At 38.7% G+C, this 22,822-nt stretch overlaps 1 protein-coding gene across 5 annotated transcripts in view; it reads right to left on the reverse strand.

Moving 5' to 3' along the window:
- The window catches only part of ADGRV1 (adhesion G protein-coupled receptor V1), a 593,679-nt gene that overhangs the window by 361,920 nt on the left and 208,937 nt on the right, over window positions 1-22,822 (reverse strand). For all 5 annotated transcript variants that reach the window (XM_050795448.1, XM_050795446.1, XM_050795449.1 and 2 more), the window contains 8 exons: window positions 22,618-22,800; window positions 15,940-16,172; window positions 12,968-13,116; window positions 10,907-11,108; window positions 10,177-10,396; window positions 5,925-6,164; window positions 4,371-4,520; window positions 2,865-3,338 (listed from right to left, as the gene is read on the reverse strand). In XM_050795448.1, the coding sequence (XP_050651405.1) occupies window positions 2,865-3,338; window positions 4,371-4,520; window positions 5,925-6,164; window positions 10,177-10,396; window positions 10,907-11,108; window positions 12,968-13,116; window positions 15,940-16,172; window positions 22,618-22,800 (1,851 nt within the window). The remainder of the gene's footprint in view (window positions 1-2,864; window positions 3,339-4,370; window positions 4,521-5,924; window positions 6,165-10,176; window positions 10,397-10,906; window positions 11,109-12,967; window positions 13,117-15,939; window positions 16,173-22,617; window positions 22,801-22,822) is intronic.

A 22,822-nucleotide genomic window follows, 5' to 3' on the forward strand; every position in this document is an offset into this window, starting at 1 on the left:
GAAGGTTACAAGCCACAGCACAAGGGGTTAGATACATCATGGCCCTTGGGGTCCTTCTCTGTGGCTTACCTGTCCAAAGTCTCAATTTTATCCCAGATGGTAGAAGAGGGAGAACAGGATGTAAACTCTTGTAACTAACATCCTAATCTTCAAAGAGCAATGGGTTATATACCGGGTGAGAAGGAAGAAAGGGACCACTGAAAAAACTCTTGTCTTTGGTTTAAGGGCATGTCACACCTTTCCCCAAACAGCTCCTTGGAAGACTAACTCACCAATACCTAAAAATCTATGTGAAGTCTTACACCACAATCCTGGAATGTGCCAGAAAGAAAGAAGATATGCAACTTGAAATAGGTTAAAGAGAGGCATTAAAGTGAGCAAAAAAGAGGGTTTTTTTGCATGCATAAACTAGTAAACTTGTGTTACTCTTTATGAAAATAGAAATCATAAAAACAATTAAAATGGGTTCAAAGACAATATTAAGAAATTCATAAATGATACTTCATTTATCGTATTAGGAAAGCTAAGTTTTTTATAAACAGGAATGCTAAGCTTTGAAATGAAATGAAAAGGGGACTACCAGGTACTGTGAAAAACAGTCTAACAACTAGGCAGATCAAGGGTGTTAGTCCGTGTAATAAACATCACATATTTTGGTTTTCTTACACCTGAGAGCAATTTTGTACTACACATTGCTTAGTAAAATAATACAACATCTAATCTTCTCTTTGGCATGCCTTATTGTCAAATGAAAACTTACTATAAAATGATACCAAACTATTCCCAGAAAAGTTAAAGGATTGTCCCCTAGTGTTCTTTAGCAGCTTATAACCTGAATATGTTCAGAATGTAATGCTACAAATATATGGGAAAATGTTTCGAGTTACACAATTGAGGCATACTGTATTTTAAAAAATTTTTCTAATTTGTAAGTGAGACTTGATACATGATATTCTGGTTAACTTAATCCACCTCTCTTTTTCCATTTTTGTACTCTTTAGCCTTGAAAGCTGTTGGATACAGGAAATGGAGGTTAGAAATTGATCAAGCAAGGTCATGACATTGAGTCAGTTTCCCAAAGAACTACAACAGGTCTTCAAATCACACGATTTCATTCAATGCTGTTTCATACAATGTTGATGAGGAAAACATGAATTCCCAGCCAGGGCCACTGTCCGGGTGGAGTTTGCACATTCTCCCCATGTCTGCATGGGTTTCTCCAGGTGTTCTGGTTTCCTCCCACATTCCAAAGATGTGCACGTGAGGCTGAATCAGCATGTGTCAATGATTCCAGTCTGAGTGAGTGTGGGTATGAGTGTGACTATGCCCTGCGATGGGATGGAGTCCTATCCAGGGTTGATCCCTGCCCTGAGCCCTGAGCTACCATGACAGGCTCTGGCAGCCCACGACCTTGAACTGGAATAATAGGGTGACTAATTATTTTGTTTTTATTACTCTTGTGACTAATTATTTTGCTTTCATTACTCTTTCTCAAACGTAGGTATAGCTCACATTTATTTCAATGTTTAATTTCAAAGTAGGTGGTCTTTATTTAGAAGTCTGGTGCTGTTTTTGTGACCAGAAATATGCTGTAGGAACTTAACTATTGTTTATATCAATTAGCTTATGGTAAAATTGGTTACACTGTACATCATTTCACTTAAAGCTGCAATTTCCAAGAACCTGTGGACATTAAGTGAGGACATACTGCACAGGAATGTAGGAATAACTATGAAACCCATGTCTCACTAAGAAGACCCCATTTGTTTTCTGTATTAAGCAACAACAAAACGCTCAGGTACACAACACATCAAAACATTGCACTGTAAATATGGATTAGTGTAATAGGCTTATTCCTTACCCAGAAATGATAACCTATTTTCTACGGATCACAAGTTTATATGAAACTAAGCTGACACTGGCTGAACACCACACCTCCATGAAAGCAGCACCCAAATGCTCGAGCATTCATGGAATTGATTTGGGTGTTCCCAAAGGCTTCAGAATCCCCCTCTTCACCATTCCTCAACAGAGAGAATATATATCCTTTCTCATTCTCTCCTAGCTTCACAATTCACCCTGCAAGTTTTTCTCAAGATGACTCCAATCTGTCTACTTCTTGGATAGCCTTTCTTACCTGTGAGATAATTAATACCAATGCCATAATGCATCCAGTGGCAATGAATGCCATAATGCATGCACAGAGGATGATATGACATGTACCATCCTTGGGGGATTTAAAAAAACAGTCAAATCACTTTCTGTGGTTCAGACTGAGAAAGACTGCTGGGCTGTCTGCTTGACCCACAGGAAATCCATGCATTCTGATCACTCACCCCAGATGTTGGCAGAGCAGCCTGCTGTGATTTCTCCTCACGACCATTAGAGAATATCATAGCCAATTTCCTATGTTCCAACTTTTCAAAGAGAGAAGCAGGTACCAGTCTCTGTATTCGCAAATCCTTTTCATGTAAACTATTTCATTGCACTACTCTTTGCTAGAAGCACAAAGAAGCCTACAAATTTCTCCCGTTTGACAAGCAGTGTGTGCGTGCGTGTGTGTGTACACATGTGCATGGGTGTGCAGGTGTATATGCACAGCACTGCAAACACTTCCTAGAACTTTGTAAGTAAGTGTCTGTTACTCTCTACACTAAAATCTATTATCTCCATCCAAATAGTAATACACTTATTATAATCTGCAAATGTATTATCCAGTAGTTACTAAACATTTTCAAGGGCATTTTTTTGTGGTTCCATTTAAATATCTGAATAAGATTTCAAACTGATCATGAGGTAAAAGCATGGGCACTCCTGAAAGGGTTTTACTGGAATGATCAGAAAACTGAAGAAATGTCACAAACCTGATTCTTTATTGGCACCATGTCCACTTTATATGTGGCACCATCTTTGACCACCAGCTGCCTCTCCGTATTTTCAGTAACAATCGGCTGTTCTTTATGATCAGATGATATTCGAAGCCCAACAGCCACATCTCCAAATGTTCCAGCAAGCCGGGTTATGTTAATTTGGATGGATCTAATAAGGTTCTGCCCAATAAGTATTGACTGACGATCAGAATACAGGGCAAATATTCCATGTGGGTCATCATTTGCATAAACAGAGAACCATGTAATACTTTTCTCCAGGTCCAGTTCTGCTCCTCCCTCTACAGAAACAAGCTGGATCATATAATCTTCCTCTATCTCAGGTACCTCATCTGGTAGCAAATGAACACCAAAGCTAGCTTCACTCTCTCCATCAGCAATGGCGAAAAATCCATTGGTGAAAAGAAAGTCTTCAGTAATGTCAAACTCACTACTTAATTCCCAGTAGACCTAAGATAAAAGAAAAAAACTCAACAAAGTTATATAATTCAGTATATAAATATATATATATATTTGTGTATATATATATCATATATATATGCACCAAATTCCTTTAAATTATGTTTTTCTCTATAATATACAAAAAAAATTGTAATTGTGCATCACTATATTCAAACCAAACTCTCTAAGTATATGTTAGCTTGAGACGTATATTGACTCTTTCAGGCTGTTGAATACTATTTGCAGGACAAGATTACAAAATCTCATTATTTAAAATAATAGCACAATTTGAAGGGACACAGAGAAGCAAGCTACCTTAAAAATTCCAGTTCCACAAATAGCTTTAGTCACACACAATATTTGAAGGTAAAAAGTAGATAATTTGACAATTCAAATCAGAATTTTTGTTTGTTTTTAATAAAAAGGGACTATCTAGGAGATGTCAAAAATCAATCATCATTTTTCAGGAATTGCTGGCCTCCAAACTACGAAGTTTCAACTGAAGAAGTACCAGTTAATATCCAATACAGAAAGAGAAGTCAGTGTATAGAGAAATTTCACAAAATATGTTTTTCTAGCAAACAAATTACCTTGATCTGTTAATCAAAAATCATGAAAACTTACAAGGCCAAACATTCTATATAAATATACATGCAAATACAATTTCTTAAAAAACAGTTGCTAAATGGAAAAATTCTAATGAGAAATAAGCCCCGGGAGAATTTACACAAATCATTGAGAGGCTTAAGTAGGAAAGGCTTCACTTTATAGTAAACAATAAAATGTAAAATCATTTGGTTCTTTTTTAAGTGTGAGGAAAATCTTTCGAAGTAACTGTAACCAATTTAATTTAGAAAGACAGCTAGTGGTTGATGCTGAGAGAGCCCAAAGATGTTTAAACAAAGCCTCTGTTTCTCTGAAGACTCATGTAATTTTAGTTTATCAAAAACTTTAATTAACTAGAATATGCAGTTTCTCTGTCCCTCTTAACCACATTTGTTAGGCAAACAGTACTTTGAAAAATCAAATGAAAAATAATACCGTAATCTCTCCAAAGGTGCCCTTGACTCTTCTGACAAAGAAGGTAATGAGCAGGGGCCCTTCCAGAGCCAGAGGCTCCGAATAAGTCTTCTTAGACAAAGTCTCAGGAGCAAACTGAACAACTCCGTTTGGGTCACCAAACTTTTGTATCTAAAAAATATAAACAGAGAACAGAGGAAATAATATATAAAACAATAGGGATGAAATTATAGTATCCAACATATTAACAAACGGAGAAGCTGAGGAAATTAAAGAAACATAAAAATGACACTTGAATATAATCTACCTAGCTACCTGATTTTTGAAAACTTCTTTATCACATTGACTGTTACCTAAAACAAGTAGGTTCTTATTCCCCAAAGATGATGGGAATTAAGAACCCAGAAAACTCCCATTTGTAGAATCCCAAGAGAACAGTAATCTGATGCCTGAATTTTGCTTTATTCATCTCATATTTACTACATTTAATCAGTTAATTTTAGCTAAATTCCTCCTACTAGCTATGATATACATGGAGCGAAGCAAATAGGTCCTGTGAGGACTAATTTTGTGTATCAGTTTGCCAAGACTATGGTGCCCAGTTGTTTGGTCAAACACTCATCTAGATGTCACTGTGAAGGTATTTTGGAGATACAATGAATACTTACAATCAGCTGACTATACGTAAAGGAGATCACCCTCAAGAATGTGAATGGGCCTCATCTAAACAACCGAAGGCCTTAAGAGCAAAAACTGAGGTTTCCTGGAATAAAAGGAATTCTGCCTCAAGACTGTAACTTAGGAATCCTGCTTGAGTTTTTAGCTTATTGAACCGCTCCACAAAATTGCAACTTCAACTCTTTCCTGAGTTTCCTGTCTGCCAGCCTATTTCATGGATTTTGGACTTGCTAGCCCTCACAATCATGTGAGCTTATTCCTTCAAATCTCTCTCTCTCCCACCACCCCGCTGTGTGTGTGTGTGTGTGTGTGTGTGTGTATGTGTGCGCGCACGCGCGCCATGTCTGTCCTATTGGTTTTGGGTCTCTGGAAAACTCTGAATGATATAGATCCCAAATACAAGTATTTTATAAACTTTAAAAAATGGGTCATCCATCTGCATTATTTTCAGTAGTCTTGGTCCCAGCACTTTTTGCCTTAACTGAACAAGTACCATTTTTCCTTCAAACCATCTGGAATACAACTAGTTAATAATTTTTACATTCTCTGATGACAAAGATATCCAATGTTTGGTATGCTATAACAAATACCTCTGGTATGCTATAACAAATACCTCTGCTCTAAAACAGCCAAATATTCCAAAAACACCAAATTTTCTCCAAGCTTGTAAAATAAGTACTTATCATATATTAAAATGTTTTTTAATTACCAATTGTCAGGCTATGTAATGAGCTGACATGAAAACCAAAAAGTTTGACCCTTCAGAATTATTATGATTTTATTTGGTTTTATAATTTCCAATTCATCACAAGTATGTAGAGTTTCAACAAATGTAAATGTATTTTCTGATAAATCCATTAAATCCACATTTTGTGAGAAAAATAAAGTCATACATACGGTTAATGTAACATCTTTAGCTCTGGAGTCTAATTTAGCTTCTCCTTTCACAAGATGAAGTTTAATAATGAACGTCTCTTCAACTTCAATTTCTTCATGAGGATAGATTGTCAGAATTATGGTTCTCACTCCGCCTTCTCCTTCTCTAAAAGAGAAGAGCCCGCTCACTGGGTCTGCAATGTCTCCATTCTGTGGCAGTAAGGCTTCTTGAGAGTTGGGTCCTACTATCTCCCAGTTCACCTATAGGATGTTTTTGGTTTTGGTATTTAATAGAGATCAATTTTAAGCAAAGAATTATTTCAGGATATCTAGTATTAAGAAAATATGTACACATACAGGAAAATTATTCTAGGATAATTCCATCAAATTGCTGTTTCATAAACTGTTTTTTGTTGTTAAAAAGCATGATATCTGCGGCAGGGTGCAGTGGCTCACGCCTGTAATCCCAGCACTTTGGGAGACCGAGGTGGGCGGATCACCTGAGATCAGGAGTTTGAGACCAACCTGGTCAACATGGTGAAACCGTGTCTCTACTAAAATTATAAAAATTAGTCAGACGTGGTGGCAGATGCCTGTAATCCCAGCTACTTGGGGCTGAAACAGGAGAACTGCTTGAACCCAGGAGGCCGAGGTGGCAGGGAGCCAAGATCATGCCACTGCACTCCAGCCTAGGCAACAAGAGTGAAACTCCATCTCAAAAAAAAAAAAAAAAGATATTTGAAAACATAAACTACATACCTATAATATTCATGAATAAAATTGTCTAACAGAAGAAAAGTATTAATAACCAGTAATTTGTCATCACATAGGATAAAAAACATGTAATAATCTATATTAAAATACATATTGGAGAAATATAAACATTTTAAAAACATATAAGTACAATACTGTCCTGCTGTGTGCACAGGCTGTGCCAATCAAAACCTATATAAATAAGACAACAAAACCATGCAAAAACTCTGCTGTAGACCATGCGAAAACGTTAAAGATACTTACATTCCTAGTGTAAAAGACACAGAAATCTTCATACATTGTTATAAGAAACGAAGATTTCTATGTTTCTATGATTTGAAATGGTATGCCTCTCACACAGTCTACAAAGAACGTTGGGCACTTGTTTTTGCTTCTTACTTGATCTTTCATCAGCAGCGTGCCAGCTGACTATTTCCTCCTTCAAACACCATGTCCTATCTTCTTGGCTTACATGATACTTAATGTGCCACCTGCCTTTCTAGTTTTCCTCCTCCTTTACTTCTCAAGCTTCTCTGTTGGCTCTCCTTCCTCTGATCTCTACATGGTGGAAGCTCAGGACTCAGCGCCATATCCTTCCCGTTTCCAGATATACCCCTTAGGCCCCACATGTTCAAACGCCTCTCCATGTGTCAACACCTTCCAAACCACAACACACACTCGCACGCTGACCTGCCTACATGACCACGCTCCCCTGGAATGTCCAGTAGTATCTCAGAAGAACAGAAGAAAACAGAACTTTTAATTTCTCCTTGAGCTTCTGCATCTTAGTAAACAACCCTACAAATTATCTAGCTGCTCAAACTTAAATTCAAGGAGTTATCCTTGATTCCTGTGTTTTCCTCAGCCTCTACTTCCAACCTAGTGAATGTTTCTTCCAAATATCAATGTATACCAACTTCTCGCCATCTTTATTTTCACCACCTTGTCGGAGCCACTGTCAGCTTTGACTTGGACGGTAGAGGGAAATAAATAGCCTCCTAGCCATCCTTCCTGCTCCTATGCTGCCCCACCAACTTCTTGAATCCGTTTTCCTTGCAGTAGACTTAAATAGCTGCTTTAAAAGACAATCTGGTGACATTGTTCTCTGGCTTACGATTTTCTAATGGCATCCTATTTCCACTTCGAATGAAATGTTTTTTTAAATTATTATACTTTAAGTTCTAGGGCACATGTGCACAATGTGCAGGTTTGATACATAGGTATACGTGTGCCATGTTGGTTTGCTGCACCCATCAACTCGTCATTTACATTAGGTATTTCTCCTAATGCTATCTCTCCCTCAGTTCCCCACCCCCCAACAGGCCCCAGTGTGTGATGTTCCCTGCCCTGTGTCCAAGTGCTCTCATTGCTCAATTCCCACCTATAAGTGAGAAAATGTGGTGCTTGGTTTCTTGTCCCTGTGTTAGTTTGCTGAGAATGATGGTTTCCAGCTTCATTCATGTCCCTGCAAAGGACATGAACTCAGCATTTTTTATGGTTGCATAGTATTCCATGGTGGATATGTGCCACATTTTCTTAATCCAGTCTATCACTGATGGACATTTGGGTTGGTTCCAAGTCTTTGCTATTGTGAATAGTGCCACAATAAACACACGTGTGTGTGTGTCTTTATAGTAGCATGATTTATAATCCTTTGGGTATATACCCAGTAATGGGATTGCTGGGTCAAATGGTATTTCTAGTTCTAGATCCTTGAGGAATCGCCACACTGTCTTTCACAATGGTTGAACTCATTTACACTCCTACCAACAGTGTAAAAGTGTTTCTATTTCTCCACATCCTCTCCGGCAACTGTTGTTTCCTGACTTTTTAATGATCCTCATTCTAAATGGAGTGAGATGGTATTTCATCGTGTTTCGATTTGCATTTCTCTGATGACCAGTGATGATTGCATTTTTTCATGTGTCTGTTGGCCGGATAAATATCTTCTCTTGAGAAGTGTCTGTTCATATCCTTTGCCCACTTTTTGATGGTGTTTTTTTTTTTTTTTTTTTTTTTTCTTGTAAATTTGTTTGAATTCTTTATAGTTTCTGGATAGATTGTAAAAATTTTCTCCCATTCTGTAGGTTGCCTGTTCACTTTGATGGTAGTCTCTTTTGCCTTGCAGAAGCTCTTTAGTTTAATTAGATCACATTTGTCAATTTTGGCTTTTGTTGCCATTGCTTTTGGTGTTGTGCTTTAGTCATGAAGTCCTTGCCCATGCCTATGTTCTGAATGGTATTCTAGGTTATCTTCTAGGGTCTTTATGGTTTTAGGTCTAACATTTAAGTCTTTAATCCATCTTGAATTAATTTTTATATAAGGTGTAAGGAAGGGATCCAGTTTCAGCTTTCTAAGTATGGCTAGCCAGTTTTCCCAACACCATTGATTAAATAGGGAATCCTTTCCCCATTGCTTGTTTTTGTCAGGTTTGTCAAAGATCAGATGGTTGTAGATGTGGGGTGTTATTTCTGAGGGCTCTGTTCTGTTCCATTGGTCTATATCTCTGTTTTGGTACCAGTACCATGCTGTTTTGGTTATGGGAGCTCTATAGTATAGTTTGAAGTCAGGTAGCATGATGCCTCCAACTTTGTTCTTTTTGCTTAGGATTGTCTTGGCAATGTGGGCTCTTTTTTGGTTCCATATGAAGTTTAAAGTACTTTTTTCCAATTCTGTGAAGAAAGTCATTGGCAGCTTGATGGGATGGCATTGACTCTATAAATTACCTTGGGCAGTATGGCCATTTTCACTATATTGATTCTTCCTATCCATGAGCACAGAATGTTCTTCCATTTGTTTGTGTCCACTTTTATTTCGCTAAGCAATGAAATCTTTAACCCGGCTTAGGAAATTCTGTGTGATCGAACATCTGTTGGGCTCTCTGATTTATCCTGTGCTATTATCCCCTTACCTCCAGGTCCCAACCACATGAACCCCTCCATGCCTGAAACATGCCAGCTTATGCCTCTGCAGAAGCTATTATTCCTTCTGCTCAAATGCTCACTCTTCTAACCTCTTTCTCATAACGCATCTTTCAGCTGAATTATCACATCCTCACCATCCAGCACAGCATTCGCAATTGTGTCTCCCAGTTTTACAAGCAGAGCCCTTACTGTTATCAGATCAATTTATTTTTAGTTGTTTATTGCTCAGCTCTGCTTAATAAAATGAAAACTCTGTAAGAATGGAGAGGAGGTCTGTCTAGTTCCCCAGTATATTCTCAGTACCTAGAACAGGGTGTGACACACAGAAAGCATTCAACGAATACTTGTTGAATTACTGAATTTTATCAGAATCATTTACTTCATTTCTAACAAGCCCTCAAGGTTCTCTGAGGACAGATGTATGCCTCATACATTTTTATGTACTTCATCTGGCTCAAAAGCTGCTGTACATATACAAGGTAATTAATAAATATTGATTGATTGTGAATAAAGAAATAAATATACTTGGGGAATGAAAAAACACACCATACTCAGTCTATCAAAAATATTTAAACTCATGGGTAAAATAAATCTACCTGAATCTCTCCCAAGAGTCCTCCAGTCCGCTCCAGAACCAGTGATAAAATCATTGTGGAATTGGGATTAGGAACAGAAATTTTGCTTTGATTGAGAAACCTTACAACGCCAAAGGGAGAGTCACTCTTGGCTATTATAATTCTGCTCACTAGGTGGCGCCCAAGGACCGCTCCTCCAGTAGCTCCAGTGAGTAGAATTTCAATGGGCTCCTCAAATTCACTGCATGGCAAGAAGGAGCAATTCTGTGAGTCTAAACATATTAAAGTGCTTGTAAAATCCCAATAACCAGTAATTTTCCAAATTGGTCATACATATTCAAGGCACAGTAGTCACACATCAAGTGGTAAGAAGTGGGTGCTTAGCTAAAAGAATGAATGATTAACATCAATATTATATGACCTAGGGCAGTCGTAGGGACTTTCTTGCCCTCTTTTTAATTGCTTAATGCATAAAGCAAGCGAATTAAAGGATGTTTCCACATTCTGATTAGATTTTTTTAAGTCTAGAGAAACAGAAAATATTATTTCCTTTATTTGAAATGAAGTGACATATGCAACCACATTGTCTCCTAGCCCCTTTCCCTACCCCTATACCCCAAAAGTATTTCACCTGTTGTTTCTCAATGGACACATATTATCTAAAGTTCTATTGTCAGTGCGGAACATATGTAAGGGTTAGAACACAATACTTATGTCTGATGTATGCCCACATTATTTTCTATATACCAACCTTTCATTGTCATCAATGATGGAGATATTTATAAAACTTAAATTTTGCCCATGCTGAAAGGTGACTGTACTGTCATGCAAAATGTAATCAACACCTCCAGGACTGGCAGAGGAGCTCTGAGAGATGAAATCAGCTGTCACATAGCCATAAGTTCCATGTAGCCTCACCACTGGAATCATGATCAGCCCAACATCTTCCTCCACTGTAATGGGAACTTGGAATTAACTGGTAAGCCAGACAGAGCAACTAACTTATAAGATTCAGCCAAATTAAACCTGGCAATTAAATATAATGGCACAAAGTAAGCACTCTATGTTTTCATAGTTCTTTTATCATTTTCAAAGGGGATTAGTGAAAAACCTCCTGACTTATTTTTTAGGAGGAACATAGTTTATGAGATGTTGGAAGTTACAGTGAGCAGTACAATTAGCATTTAAATAACCTATTTAATCGGTAGCATTGGCATTCTCCCTCTGTGTACTACATACCAATAAATGATCCTTGCTTTCTAAGACAATGTTAGATGGACACAAGGAAACATTTAAGTTGGTTGTGCTCACAGGAAACCACTCTGGATTGCTTCCACACATTCAATTGAAATATAAACATGGTAATATAAATAAATGAGGTTTATGATATGTATATCATATGAATTTTTTAAAAGTCTAGATATAAGTACAATTTGATTACATTTTCACTTCCCATGAAATCTACTTGTGAATCTGAAAATGCATCTACAGTGTTTGATTTCTACTTAAACATTATTTTCAAAAATATGTTTCTTAAACTATGCTAAATTCTGCATATTAAAATATAATTTAATAGGGTTCATATGAGCTATGACTAAACAATACCCAATGTACATTATAAATATAAATATGCACTGACCAAAATTCCCCAAAGACAATGAATCTAACAGAAAACAATGAACTGAAAAAATTCTAAGTCTCATTTATTTCTTGATGCAAAAATGTAATAAGATTTTTACCAGGTAGAGACTGAAGTTCACAAATAGTGATGCATTCCATGACTTACCCATAAAGTCATTATAAACCAATGCCTAAGGTAATTTTTTTTTTTTTTTTTTGAGACGGAGTCTCGCTCTGTTGCCCAGGCTGGAGTGCAGTGGCCAGATCTCAGCTCACTGCAAGCTCCGTCTCCTAGGTTTATGCCATTCTCCTGCCTCAGCCTCCCAAGTAGCTGGGACTTCAGGCACCCACCACCTCGCCCAGCTAGTTTTTTGTATTTTTTAGTAGAGACGGGTTTTCACCGTGTTAGCCAGGATGGTCTCGATCTCATGACCTCGTGATCCGCCCGTCTCGGCCTCCCAAAGTGCTGGGATTACAGGCTTGAGCCGCCGCGCCCAGCCTCTAAGGCAATTTTTTATGAACTTTAAAAATGGCTAGATAACCAAAGAATTTTGGTAGAGGCAATGAAGCCAATCAGGTTAATTGCAGCAATAAGATATTTATTTTTAAAGTCATATTCGTATTCTGTATTTTAATAAAATCATTTCCTAGAAAGGCAGCCATCTCTTCCTACCTGGGAAGGAATATAACCATATATTCTGTATTGTGCTTCTACAAGAGGAGAAGGATTGGGAATATCAGGCAACCTGTTATTGGGGACTGTTTCGAGAAAGCAAGATCAAGGATTCAGATACTACCTGCATCTCTAGGCCAGTAAAATGTTCATTTCAAAGATGATTATTAATTAGGAAGTGAAGATTCACTGATTTCTAGTCATATACGAAATTAAATATGCACAAATTACAAAGGCTTTCATTAAAATGTTTGAAACAGAAACATTTTAATAATCCTAATGTTAAATACAGTTTTTCTAGATAGCCTTGTTCCTAACATTGCCATGCACAGCAAAGTTCAAGACCACCCAAAGGTAACTGAAAATGTACTTCAAATAAGTAAATAAGTATAAAAGTGCATATGTGTAAACACACACACACCCACAGCAAACTAAAAAAAATGTACACACTGAAATTCAAACTAATGTAATTTGGAAAGTGGTGGTAAACTTACTTACAAGCTAGCTAACTGAACCTACCTTCGAAGGCAGTATACTTCGGGTCAAATTCAATGATGCCTTCTGCGTTATCATTTTTCATTATCATGATTCGAACAATGGAGATGTTTCCTATTTCAGGAGGTTGATCTATCTGAAGTCCATTTTCTTGGATGGTAAAATCATACCCTCTTCCAAAGTCATACGAATTAGAATAAAATAAAATACAACAAAACAAAAAATACATAATTGCATAGCATGAATTAAAAGGTCCTCTTAGCTCTTACAACTTAGTTCTATAAAGAACTGCAATACTTTTAAAGATCTTCAACACTAAAATACTCTTTTTTTTTTCTGAAATGATACTTTGAAACAGATTTCTGTACTGCTCTCAATTATTGGTGCCTATACGAAGCCAAAACTAATACAAAGTTACTAAACGTGGGCAATGGGAAGATAATAAACTGTGAGAAAATCGTAAAGATGCTGTCGTAAAATGAACCTTTGGGAATCATGGCTGAATACAGGTGCAGTAATAGACCTAGTGCACTCAGAGATAGGTAAGCAGGAGGCCTTGAGATTTATAGTGTTAGGTTAAGATGATTTATTTAAAGAAACAGTGAGTGTCATGACACTAATTAAATTTCAAACGAAAACATCAAGATTGAAAAAAATATCTCTCAATACCAGCCTGGGCAACATAGTGAGACCTTATCTCTACTTAAAACTAATCTTGGCCGGGCGCGGTGGCTCACGCCTGTAATCCCAGCACTTTGGGAGGCCGAGGCGGGCGGATCACAAGGTCAGGAGATCGAGACCACGGTGAAACCCCGTCTCTACTAAAAATTACAAAAAATTAGCCGGGCGCGGTTGTGGGTGCCTGTAGTCCCAGCTACTCGGGAGGCTGAGGCAGGAGAATAGCGTGAACCCGGGAGGCGGAGCTTGCAGTGAGCCGAGATTGCGCCACTGCACTCCAGCCTGGGCTGGGCGACAGAGCGAGACTCCGTCTCAAAAAAAAAAAAAAAAAACAAAACAAAACAAAAAAAAAACTAATCTTAAAAAATTAGCCAGACATGATGGCACATGTCTGCAGTCATAACTGTTTAGAAGTCTCAGGTGAGAGGATCCCTTTATTCCAGGCATTCAAAGTTGCAGTGAACTATGATTATGCCACTGCACTCTGTCCTGGGTGACACAGCAAGACTGTGGAAAGAAAAGAAAAGAGAAGAGAGAAGAGAGAGAAGAGAAGAGAAGAGAAGAGAAGAGAAGAGAAGAGAAGAGAAGAGAAGAGAAGAGAAGAGAGGAGAAGGAGGAGAAGGAGGAGAAGGAGAGAGAGAGGGGAAGGAAGGAAGGAAGGAAGGAAGGAAGGAAGGAAGGAAGGAAGGAAGGAAGGAAGGAAGGAAGGAAGGAAGGAAGGAAGGAAGGAAGGAAGGAAGGAGAAAGAAAAATAAGAAAGAAAAGTATTTCAATTTCTACAGAAACCAATCATAACCAATTCCTCTATCTTTATATAGATGGTAGTTTACTTCTGTAATGATACTTCTGCAAAAGAAGTTTTTTTTTTTTAGATTAATATTATTCCCATCAAAGCATCGACTTCCAGGGCTTCAAAATATGACTTTAATTCCTGATGCTAAAAAATGGCAATAAACCATTTTAGTCCTTCATTCAATTCCCAAATTCTATTCTGGTATTTATATGCTACCTAGTGTTGAAAGGTTTAGTTGGTGAATCAAATATAAGGCAAAATCAGAAAATTGAGGTTTGGACTATTAAATGATGAGTAACTGTTATCAGTAGTCTGAGATGGGCTGTAGATTAGCTAGTTGTACTACTTACCTTTTGAGATCAAAGAAAACCTAGAAATTTATCTAGAAGGCAAAACTTGTTTCCCCAGAATTAAACTTACATAGAAACTGCTTTTTAAAAAAACAGTAGCAAAGAAGACAAAATCCTCAAGCTCTAGCTGGTTAATAACACAAATATGATCTCACACTAAATGAGCTTTTACCAAATTGCATTTATTTAATTAAAATAGTGATCAGCTCAAACTTTTTACTATATTTACTAGGAATACAAATTCACTCTCATTGCCAGGCACAGAAGCATTTTTGGGAAATTTAAAATTTGAAGGGTATGTGAGCCCACAATATATTTTTTTCCCAGATGGGATGATATACACTTAAGTCACTGAGTGACATATTTTAGTTTAAAAAAGTTTTTAAAGCATGATAGTCACATTACAAATGCAAAAATATTTTCATGCACAAGAAAAATGTCTTTGTGATTCTTCTAAACGCAGGCATTATTCTAGTTGAAGGGCCCACCTATCTGCTATCCGGACAGAGGTGCTGGTAGGTCTCTCTCAACCTGTGCGCCGCAGAACCTGTGAGTATTTAAACATGCTAAAGATGTTTTTCCACCTCATCAAATCTGCCCCACTAAATCAGGGAATAAAAGAGACTCATTATGGTTAATTCATGATCTTCCTTGAAAACATGGTGCACATTAATGGCCAACTAGCTTTCACTCAAAATTTTCCCCACTTTAAAACTATGGGGCATCTATGTCATTCACCCACAGAGAAAACAATCCAGCCTTCAGATGCACCAAGGAAAGAAATCCCTCCCTCTAGCCCTTTCACAAGTATGGAAATCAAAAGCAGCAAATTCAGCCACACCAGTTGACCTCTGATTTAGAGAGCTGTTAGGCTGTTTCTTCACCAATTAGAAGCCCATATCATATTCAACTTCCTGGCCACCCAGAATGAGTCCACACAATAGAAACACATACTTTCAACTTTCAGAGGGAAGTTATATTTGAGAAAATTAAAAAAAAAAAAAAAAAAGCAGTCATTGCCGTAATTTCCCTTCTATGACCTGTTCTAATGTAACACAAATCTGAGAAACAGTAGGGAAAGAACTGCTTTAGACCTCAGTATCAATCTCTACACCATAGAACTTTCTCTCTCTCTGCTTTTTGCTTTCTTTTTCCTAATTTCCTTTCTACTTTACCTTCCCTGGAGTTCCACCTTTGTAATTGTTAGAGAAAATTCCTCTGGGCCTTCAGGATGGTCATCATCAAGGATTTCAACTTGCAGACTTTTCCTCATCTCCCCTGCTTCAAAGAGGAGATCCCCAGCGGCAGGAACAAAATCCAAGCCTGCTTCCGCTGTCCCGCTCATCCACTCGTACCAGAGTCGCACGCGGCCAAAAGCTCCACCGGAACGGATAATTGTGATGTTAACCTATGCAAAAAGCATTTTCTTATTTGATTTGGATGTTTAATATACCAGACAATACTATCTCTAACTAAAGGTTCTATTTACCAGGATTGTGTTAAAATTGAATATAAGGTTGTAAAATTATATACATTATATGCTAAAATAATGATGTTTGGAGCAAATTAATCAGTTTGTGAAAAGTTTGGAATAGAAACAAGAAAGCATTTTATTTTTATTTATTTTTTTATTTTTTTAAATTTACTTATTATTATTATACTTCAAGTTGTAGGGTACATGTGCATAACGTGCAGGTTTGTTACATATGCATACTTGTGCCATGTTGGTGTGCTGCACCCATCAACTCGTCATTTACATCAGGTATAACTCCCAATGCAATCCCTCCCCCCTCCCCCTTCCCCATGATAGGCCCCAGTGTGTGATGTTCCCCTTCCTGAGTCCAAGTGATCTCATTGTTCAGTTCCCACCTATGAGTGAGAACATGCGGTGTTTGGTTTTCTGTTCTTGTGATAGTTTGCTAAGAATGATGGTTTCCAGCTGCATCCATGTCCCTACAAAGGACACAAACTCATCCTTTTTGATGGCTGCATAGTATTCCATGGTGTATATGTGCCACATTTTCTTAATCCAATCTGTCACTGATGGACATTTGGGTTGATTCCAAGTCTTGCTATTGTGAATAGTGCTGCAATAAACATACGTGTGCATGTGTCTTTATAGCAGCATAATGTATAATCCTTTGGGTATATACCCAGTAATGGGATGGCTGGGTCATATGGTACATCTAGTTCTAGATCCTTGAGGAATCGCCATACTGTTTTCCATAATGGTTGAACTAGTTTACAATCCCACCAACAGTGTAAAAGTGTTCCTATTTCTCCACATCCTCTCCAGCACCTGTTGTTTCCTGACTTTTTAATGATCGCCATTCTAACTGGTGTGAGATGGTATCTCATTGTGGTTTTGATTTGCATTTCTCTGATGGCCAGTGATGATGAGCATTTTTTCATGTGTCTGTTGGCTGTATGAATGTCTTCTTTTGAGAAATGTCTGTTCATATCCTTTGCCCACTTTTTGATGGGGCTGTTTGTTTTTTTTCTTGTAAATTTGTTGAGTTCTTTGTAGGTTTTGGATATTAGCCCTTTGTCAGATGAGTAGATTGCAAAAATTTTCTCCCATTCTGTAGGTTGCCTGTTCACTCTGATGGTAGTTTCTTTTGCTGTGCAGAAGCTCTTTAGTTTAATTAGATCCCATTTGTCAATTTTTGGCTTTTGCTGCCGTTGCTTTTGGTGTTTTAGACATGAAGTCTTTGCCCATGCCTGTGTCCTGAATGGTACTACCTTGGTTTTCCTCTAGGATTTTTATGGTATTAGGTCTAACATTTAAGTCTCTAATCCATCTTGAATTAATTTTCGTATAAGGAGTAAGGAAAGGATCCAGTTTCAGCTTTCTACTTATGGCTAGCCAATTTTCCCAGCACCATTTATTAAATAGGGAATCCTTTCCCCATTTCTTGTTTCTCTCAGGTTTGTCAAAGATCAGATGGCTGTAGATGTGTGGTATTATTTCTGAGGACTCTGTTCTGTTCCATTGGTCTATATCTCTGTTTTGGTACCAGTACCATGCTGTTTTGGTTACTGTAGCCTTGTAGTATAGTTTGAAGTCAGGTAGCGTGATGCCTCCAGCTTTGTTCTTTTGACTTAGGATTGTCTTGGAGATGCGGGCTCTTTTTTGGTTCCATATGAACTTTAAAGCAGTTTTTTCCAATTCTGTGAAGAAACTCGTTGGTAGCTTGATGGGGATGGCATTGAATCTATAAATTACCTTGGGCAGTATGGCCATTTTCACGATATTGATTCTTCCTATCCATGAGCATGGTATGTTCTTCCATTTGTTTGTGTCCTCTTTGATTTCACTGAGCAGTGGTTTGTAGTTCTCCTTGAAGAGGTCCTTTACATCCCTTGTAAGTTGGATTCCTAGGTATTTTATTCTCTTTGAAGCAATTGTGAATGGAAGTTCATTCCTGATTTGGCTCTCTGTTTGTCTGTTACTGGTGTATAAGAATGCTTGTGATTTTTGCACATTAATTTTGTATCCTGAGACTTTGCTGAAGTTGCTTATCAGCTTAAGGAGATTTTGGGCTGAGACAATGGGGTTTTCTAAATATACAATCATGTCATCTGCAAACAGGGACAATTTGACTTCTTCTTTTCCTAACTGAAAACCCTTGATTTCTTTCTCTTGCCTAATTGCCCTAGCCAGAACTTCCAACACTATGTTGAATAGGAGTGGTGAGAGAGGGCATCCCTGTCTTGTGCCAGTTTTCAAAGGGAATTTTTCCAGTTTTTGCCCATTCAGTATGATATTGGCTGTGCGTTTGTCATACATAGCTCTTATTATTTTGAGGTACGTTCCATCAATACCGAATTTATTGAGCGTTTTTAGCATGAAGGGCTGTTGAATTTTGTCAAAAGCCTTTTCTGCATCTATTGAGATAATCATGTGGTTCTTGTCTTTGGTTCTGTTTATATGCTGGATTATGTTTATTGATTTGCGAATGTTGAACAAGCCTTGCATCCCAGGGATGAAGCCCACTTGATCATGGTGGATCAGCTTTTTGATGTGTTGCTGAATCCGGTTTGTCAGTATTTTATTGAGGATTTTTGCATCGATGTTCATTCGGGATATTGGTCTAAAATTCTCTTTTTTTGTTGTGTCTCTGCCAGGCTTTGGTATCAGGATGATGTTGGCCTCATAAAATGAGTTAGGGAGGATTCCCTCTTTTTCTATTGATTGGAATAGTTTCAGAAGGAATGGTACCAACTCCTCCTTGTACCTCTGGTAGAATTCAGCTGTGAATCCATCTGGTCCTGGACTTTTTTTGGTTGGTAGGCTATTAATTATTGCCTCAATTTCAGAGCCTGCTATTGGTCTATTCAGGGATTTAACTTCTTCCTGGTTTAGTCTTGGAAGAGTGTAAGTGTCCAGGAAATTATCCATTTCTTCTAGATTTTCCAGTTTATTTGCGTAGAGGTGTTTATAGTATTCTCTGATGGTAGTTTGTATTTCTGTGGGGTCGGTGGTGATATCCCCTTTATCATTTTTAATTGCGTCGATTTGATTCTTCTCTCTTTTCTTCTTTATTAGTCTTGCTAGTGGTCTGTCAATTTTGTTGATCTTTACAAAAAACCAACTCCTGGATTCATTGATTTTTTGGAGGGTTTTTTGTGTCTGTATCTCCTTCAGTTCTGCTCTGATCTTAGTTATTTCTTGCCTTCTGCTAGCTTTCTAATGTGTTTGCTCTTGCTTCTCTAGTTCTTTTAATTGCGATGTTAGAGTGTCAATTTTAGATCTTTCCTGCTTTCTCTTGTGGGCATTTAGTGCTATAAATTTCCCTCTACACACTGCTTTAAATGTGTCCCAGAGGTTCTGGTATGTTGTATCTTTGTTCTCATTGGTTTCAAAGAACATCTTTATTTCTGCCTTCATTTCGTTATGTACCCAGTAGTCATTCAGGAGCAGGTTGTTCAGTTTCCATGTAGTTGAGCGGTTTTGATTGAGTTTCTTAGTCCTGAGTTCTAGTTTGATTGCACTGTGGTCTGACAGACAGTTTGTTATAATTTCTGTTCTTGTACATTTGCTGAGGAGTGCTTTACTTCCAATTACGTGGTCAATTTTGGAGTAAGTACGATGTGGTGCTGAGAAGAATGTATATTCTGTTGATTTGGGGTGGAGAGTTCTATAGATGTCTATTAGGTCTGCTTGCTGCAGAGATGAGTTCAATTCCTGGATATCCTTGTTAACTTTCTGTCTCGTTGATCTGTCTAATGTTGACAGTGGAGTGTTGAAGTCTCCCATTATTATTGTATGGGAGTCTAAGTCTCTTTGTAAGTCTCTAAGGACTTGCTTGATGAATCTGGGTGCTCCTGTATTGGGTGCATATATATTTAGGATAGTTAGCTCTTCCTGTTGAATTGATCTCTTTACCATTATGTAATGGCCTTCTTTGTCTCTTTTGATCTTTGATGGTTTAAAGTCTGTTTTATCAGAGACTAGTATTGCAACCCCTGCTTTTTTTTGTTCTCCATTTGCTTGGTAAATCTTCCTCCATCCCTTTATTTTGAGCCTATGTATGTCTCTGCGTGTGAGATGGGTCTCCTGAATACAGCAGACTGATGGGTCTTGACTCTTTATCCAGTTTGCCAGTCTGTGTCTTTTAATTGGACCATTTAGTCCATTTACATTTAAGGTTAAGATTGTTATGTGTGAACTTGATCCTGTCATTATGATATTAACTGGTTATTTTGCTCGTTAGTTGATGCAGTTTCTTCCTAGCCTCGATGGTCTTTACATTTTGGCATGTTTTTGCAATGGCTGGTACCGGTTGTTCCTTTCCATGTTTAGTGCTTCCTTCAGGGTCTCTTGTAAGGCAGGCCTAGTGGTGACAAAATCTCTAAGCATTTGCTTATCTGTAAAGGATTTTATTTCTCCTTCACTTATGAAACTTAGTTTGGCTGGATATGAAATTCTGGGTTTAAAATTCTTTTCTTTAAGAATGTTGAATATTGGCCCCCACTCTCTTCTGGCTTGGAGAGTTTCTACCGAGAGATCCGCTGTTAGTCTGATGGGCTTCCCTTTGTGGGTAAGAAACCCGACCTTTCTCTCTGGCTGCCCTTAAGATTTTTTCCTTCATTTCAACTTTGGTGAATCTGGCAATTATGTGTCTTGGAGTTGCTCTTCTCGAGGAGTATCTTTGTGGCATTCTCTGTATTTCCTGGATTTGAATGTTGGCCTGCCCTACTAGGTTGGGGAAGTTCTCCTGGATGATATCCTGAAGAGTGTTTTCCAACTTGGTTCCATTTTCCCCCTCACTTTCAGGCACCCCAATCAGACATAGATTTGGTCTTTTTACATAATCCCATACTTCTTGCAGGCTTTGTTCATTTCTTTTTCTTCTTTTTTCTTTTGGTTTCTCTTCTCGCTTCATTTCATTCATTTGATCCTCAATCGCTGATACTCTTTCTTCCAGTTGATCGAGTCGGTTACTGAGGCTTGTGCATTTGTCACGTATTTCTCGTGTCATGGTTTTCATCTCTTTCATTTCGTTTATGACCTTCTCTGCATTAATTACTCTAGCCATCAATTCTTCCACTTTTTTTTCAAGATTTTTAGTTTCTTTGCGCTGGGTATGTAATTCCTCCTTTAGCTCTGAGAAATTTGATGGACTGAAGCCTTCTTCTCTCATCTCGTCAAAGTCATTCTCCGTCCAGTTTTGATCTGTTGCTGGCGATGAGCTGCGCTCCTTTGCCGGGGGAGATGCGCTCTTATTTTTTGAATTTCCAGCTTTTCTGCCCTGCTTTTTCCCCATCTTTGTGGTTTTATCTGCCTCTGGTCTTTGATGATGGTGATGTACTGATGGGGTTTTGGTGTAGGTGTCCTTCCTGTTTGATAGTTTTCCTTCTAACAGTCAGGACCCTCAGTTGTAGGTCTGTTGGAGATTGCTTGAGGTCCACTCCAGATCCTGTTTGCCTGGGTATCAGCAGCAGAGGCTGCAGAAGATAGAATATTTCTGAACAGCGAGTATACCTGTCTGATTCTTGCTTTGGAAGCTTCCTCTCAGGGGTGTACTCCACCCTGTGAGGTGTGGGATGTCAGACTGCCCCTAGTGGGGGATGTCTCCCAGTTAGGCTACTCAGGGGTCAGGGACCCACTTGAGCAGGGAGTCTGTCCCTTCCCAGATCTCAACCTCCGTGTTGGGAGATCCACTGCTCTCTTCAAAGCTGTCAGACCGAGTGGTTTGCGTCTGCAGAGGTTTCTGCTCCGTTTGTTATTGTTTACCGTGCCCTGTCCCCAGAGGTGGAGTCTACAGAGACAGGCAGGTTTCCTTGAGCTGCTGTGAGCTCCACCCAGTTCGAGCTTCCCAGCAGCTTTGTTTACCTACTTAAGCCTCAGCAATGGCGGGCGCCCCTCCCCCAGCCTCGCTGCTGCCTTGCCGGTAGATCACAGACTGCTGTGCTAGCAATGAGGGAGGCTCCGTGGGTGTGGGACCCTCCCAGCCAGGTGTGGGATATGATCTCCTAGTGTGCCTGTTTGCTTAAAGCGCAGTATTGGGGTGGGAGTTACCCGATTTTCCAGGTGTTGTGTGTCTCAGTTCCCCTGGCTAGGAAAAGGGATTCCCTTCCCCCTTGCGCTTCCCAGGTGAGGCAATGCCTCGCCCTGCTTCAGTTCTCGCTGGTCGGGCTGCAGCAGCTGACCAGCACCGATCGTCCGGCACTCCCCAGTGAGATGAACCCAGTACCTCAGTTGAAAATGCAGAAATCACCGGTCTTCTGTGTTGCTTGCGCTGGGAGTTGGAGACTGGAGCTGTTCCTATTCAGCCATCTTGCTAAGAAAGCATTTTAATATGTAAAAATAAAAATGATATTAAAGTCTTAAGCATTTCATACTATACCCTCTGTGCTTCTGACACTCGAAGTTGCTCATGTAAAAAGGCAAATCGGCCATAGGGAGAGTCGCTGGCCACCATCGTGATGTTGGCAGTGCTGCTGGATTCACTCAGAACTCCTCCCTCACTGATGGCAGTGAGCTGAAACTCATAGAAGCTTTTTTCCTCGGGAATGTCATCGTTCAAAGCCTAGAGAAAGACAAAGAGTCAT

Source organism: Macaca thibetana, chromosome 6 (genome assembly GCF_024542745.1).
Source record: "Macaca thibetana thibetana isolate TM-01 chromosome 6, ASM2454274v1, whole genome shotgun sequence".
NCBI classification, from domain to species: domain Eukaryota; kingdom Metazoa; phylum Chordata; class Mammalia; order Primates; family Cercopithecidae; genus Macaca; species Macaca thibetana.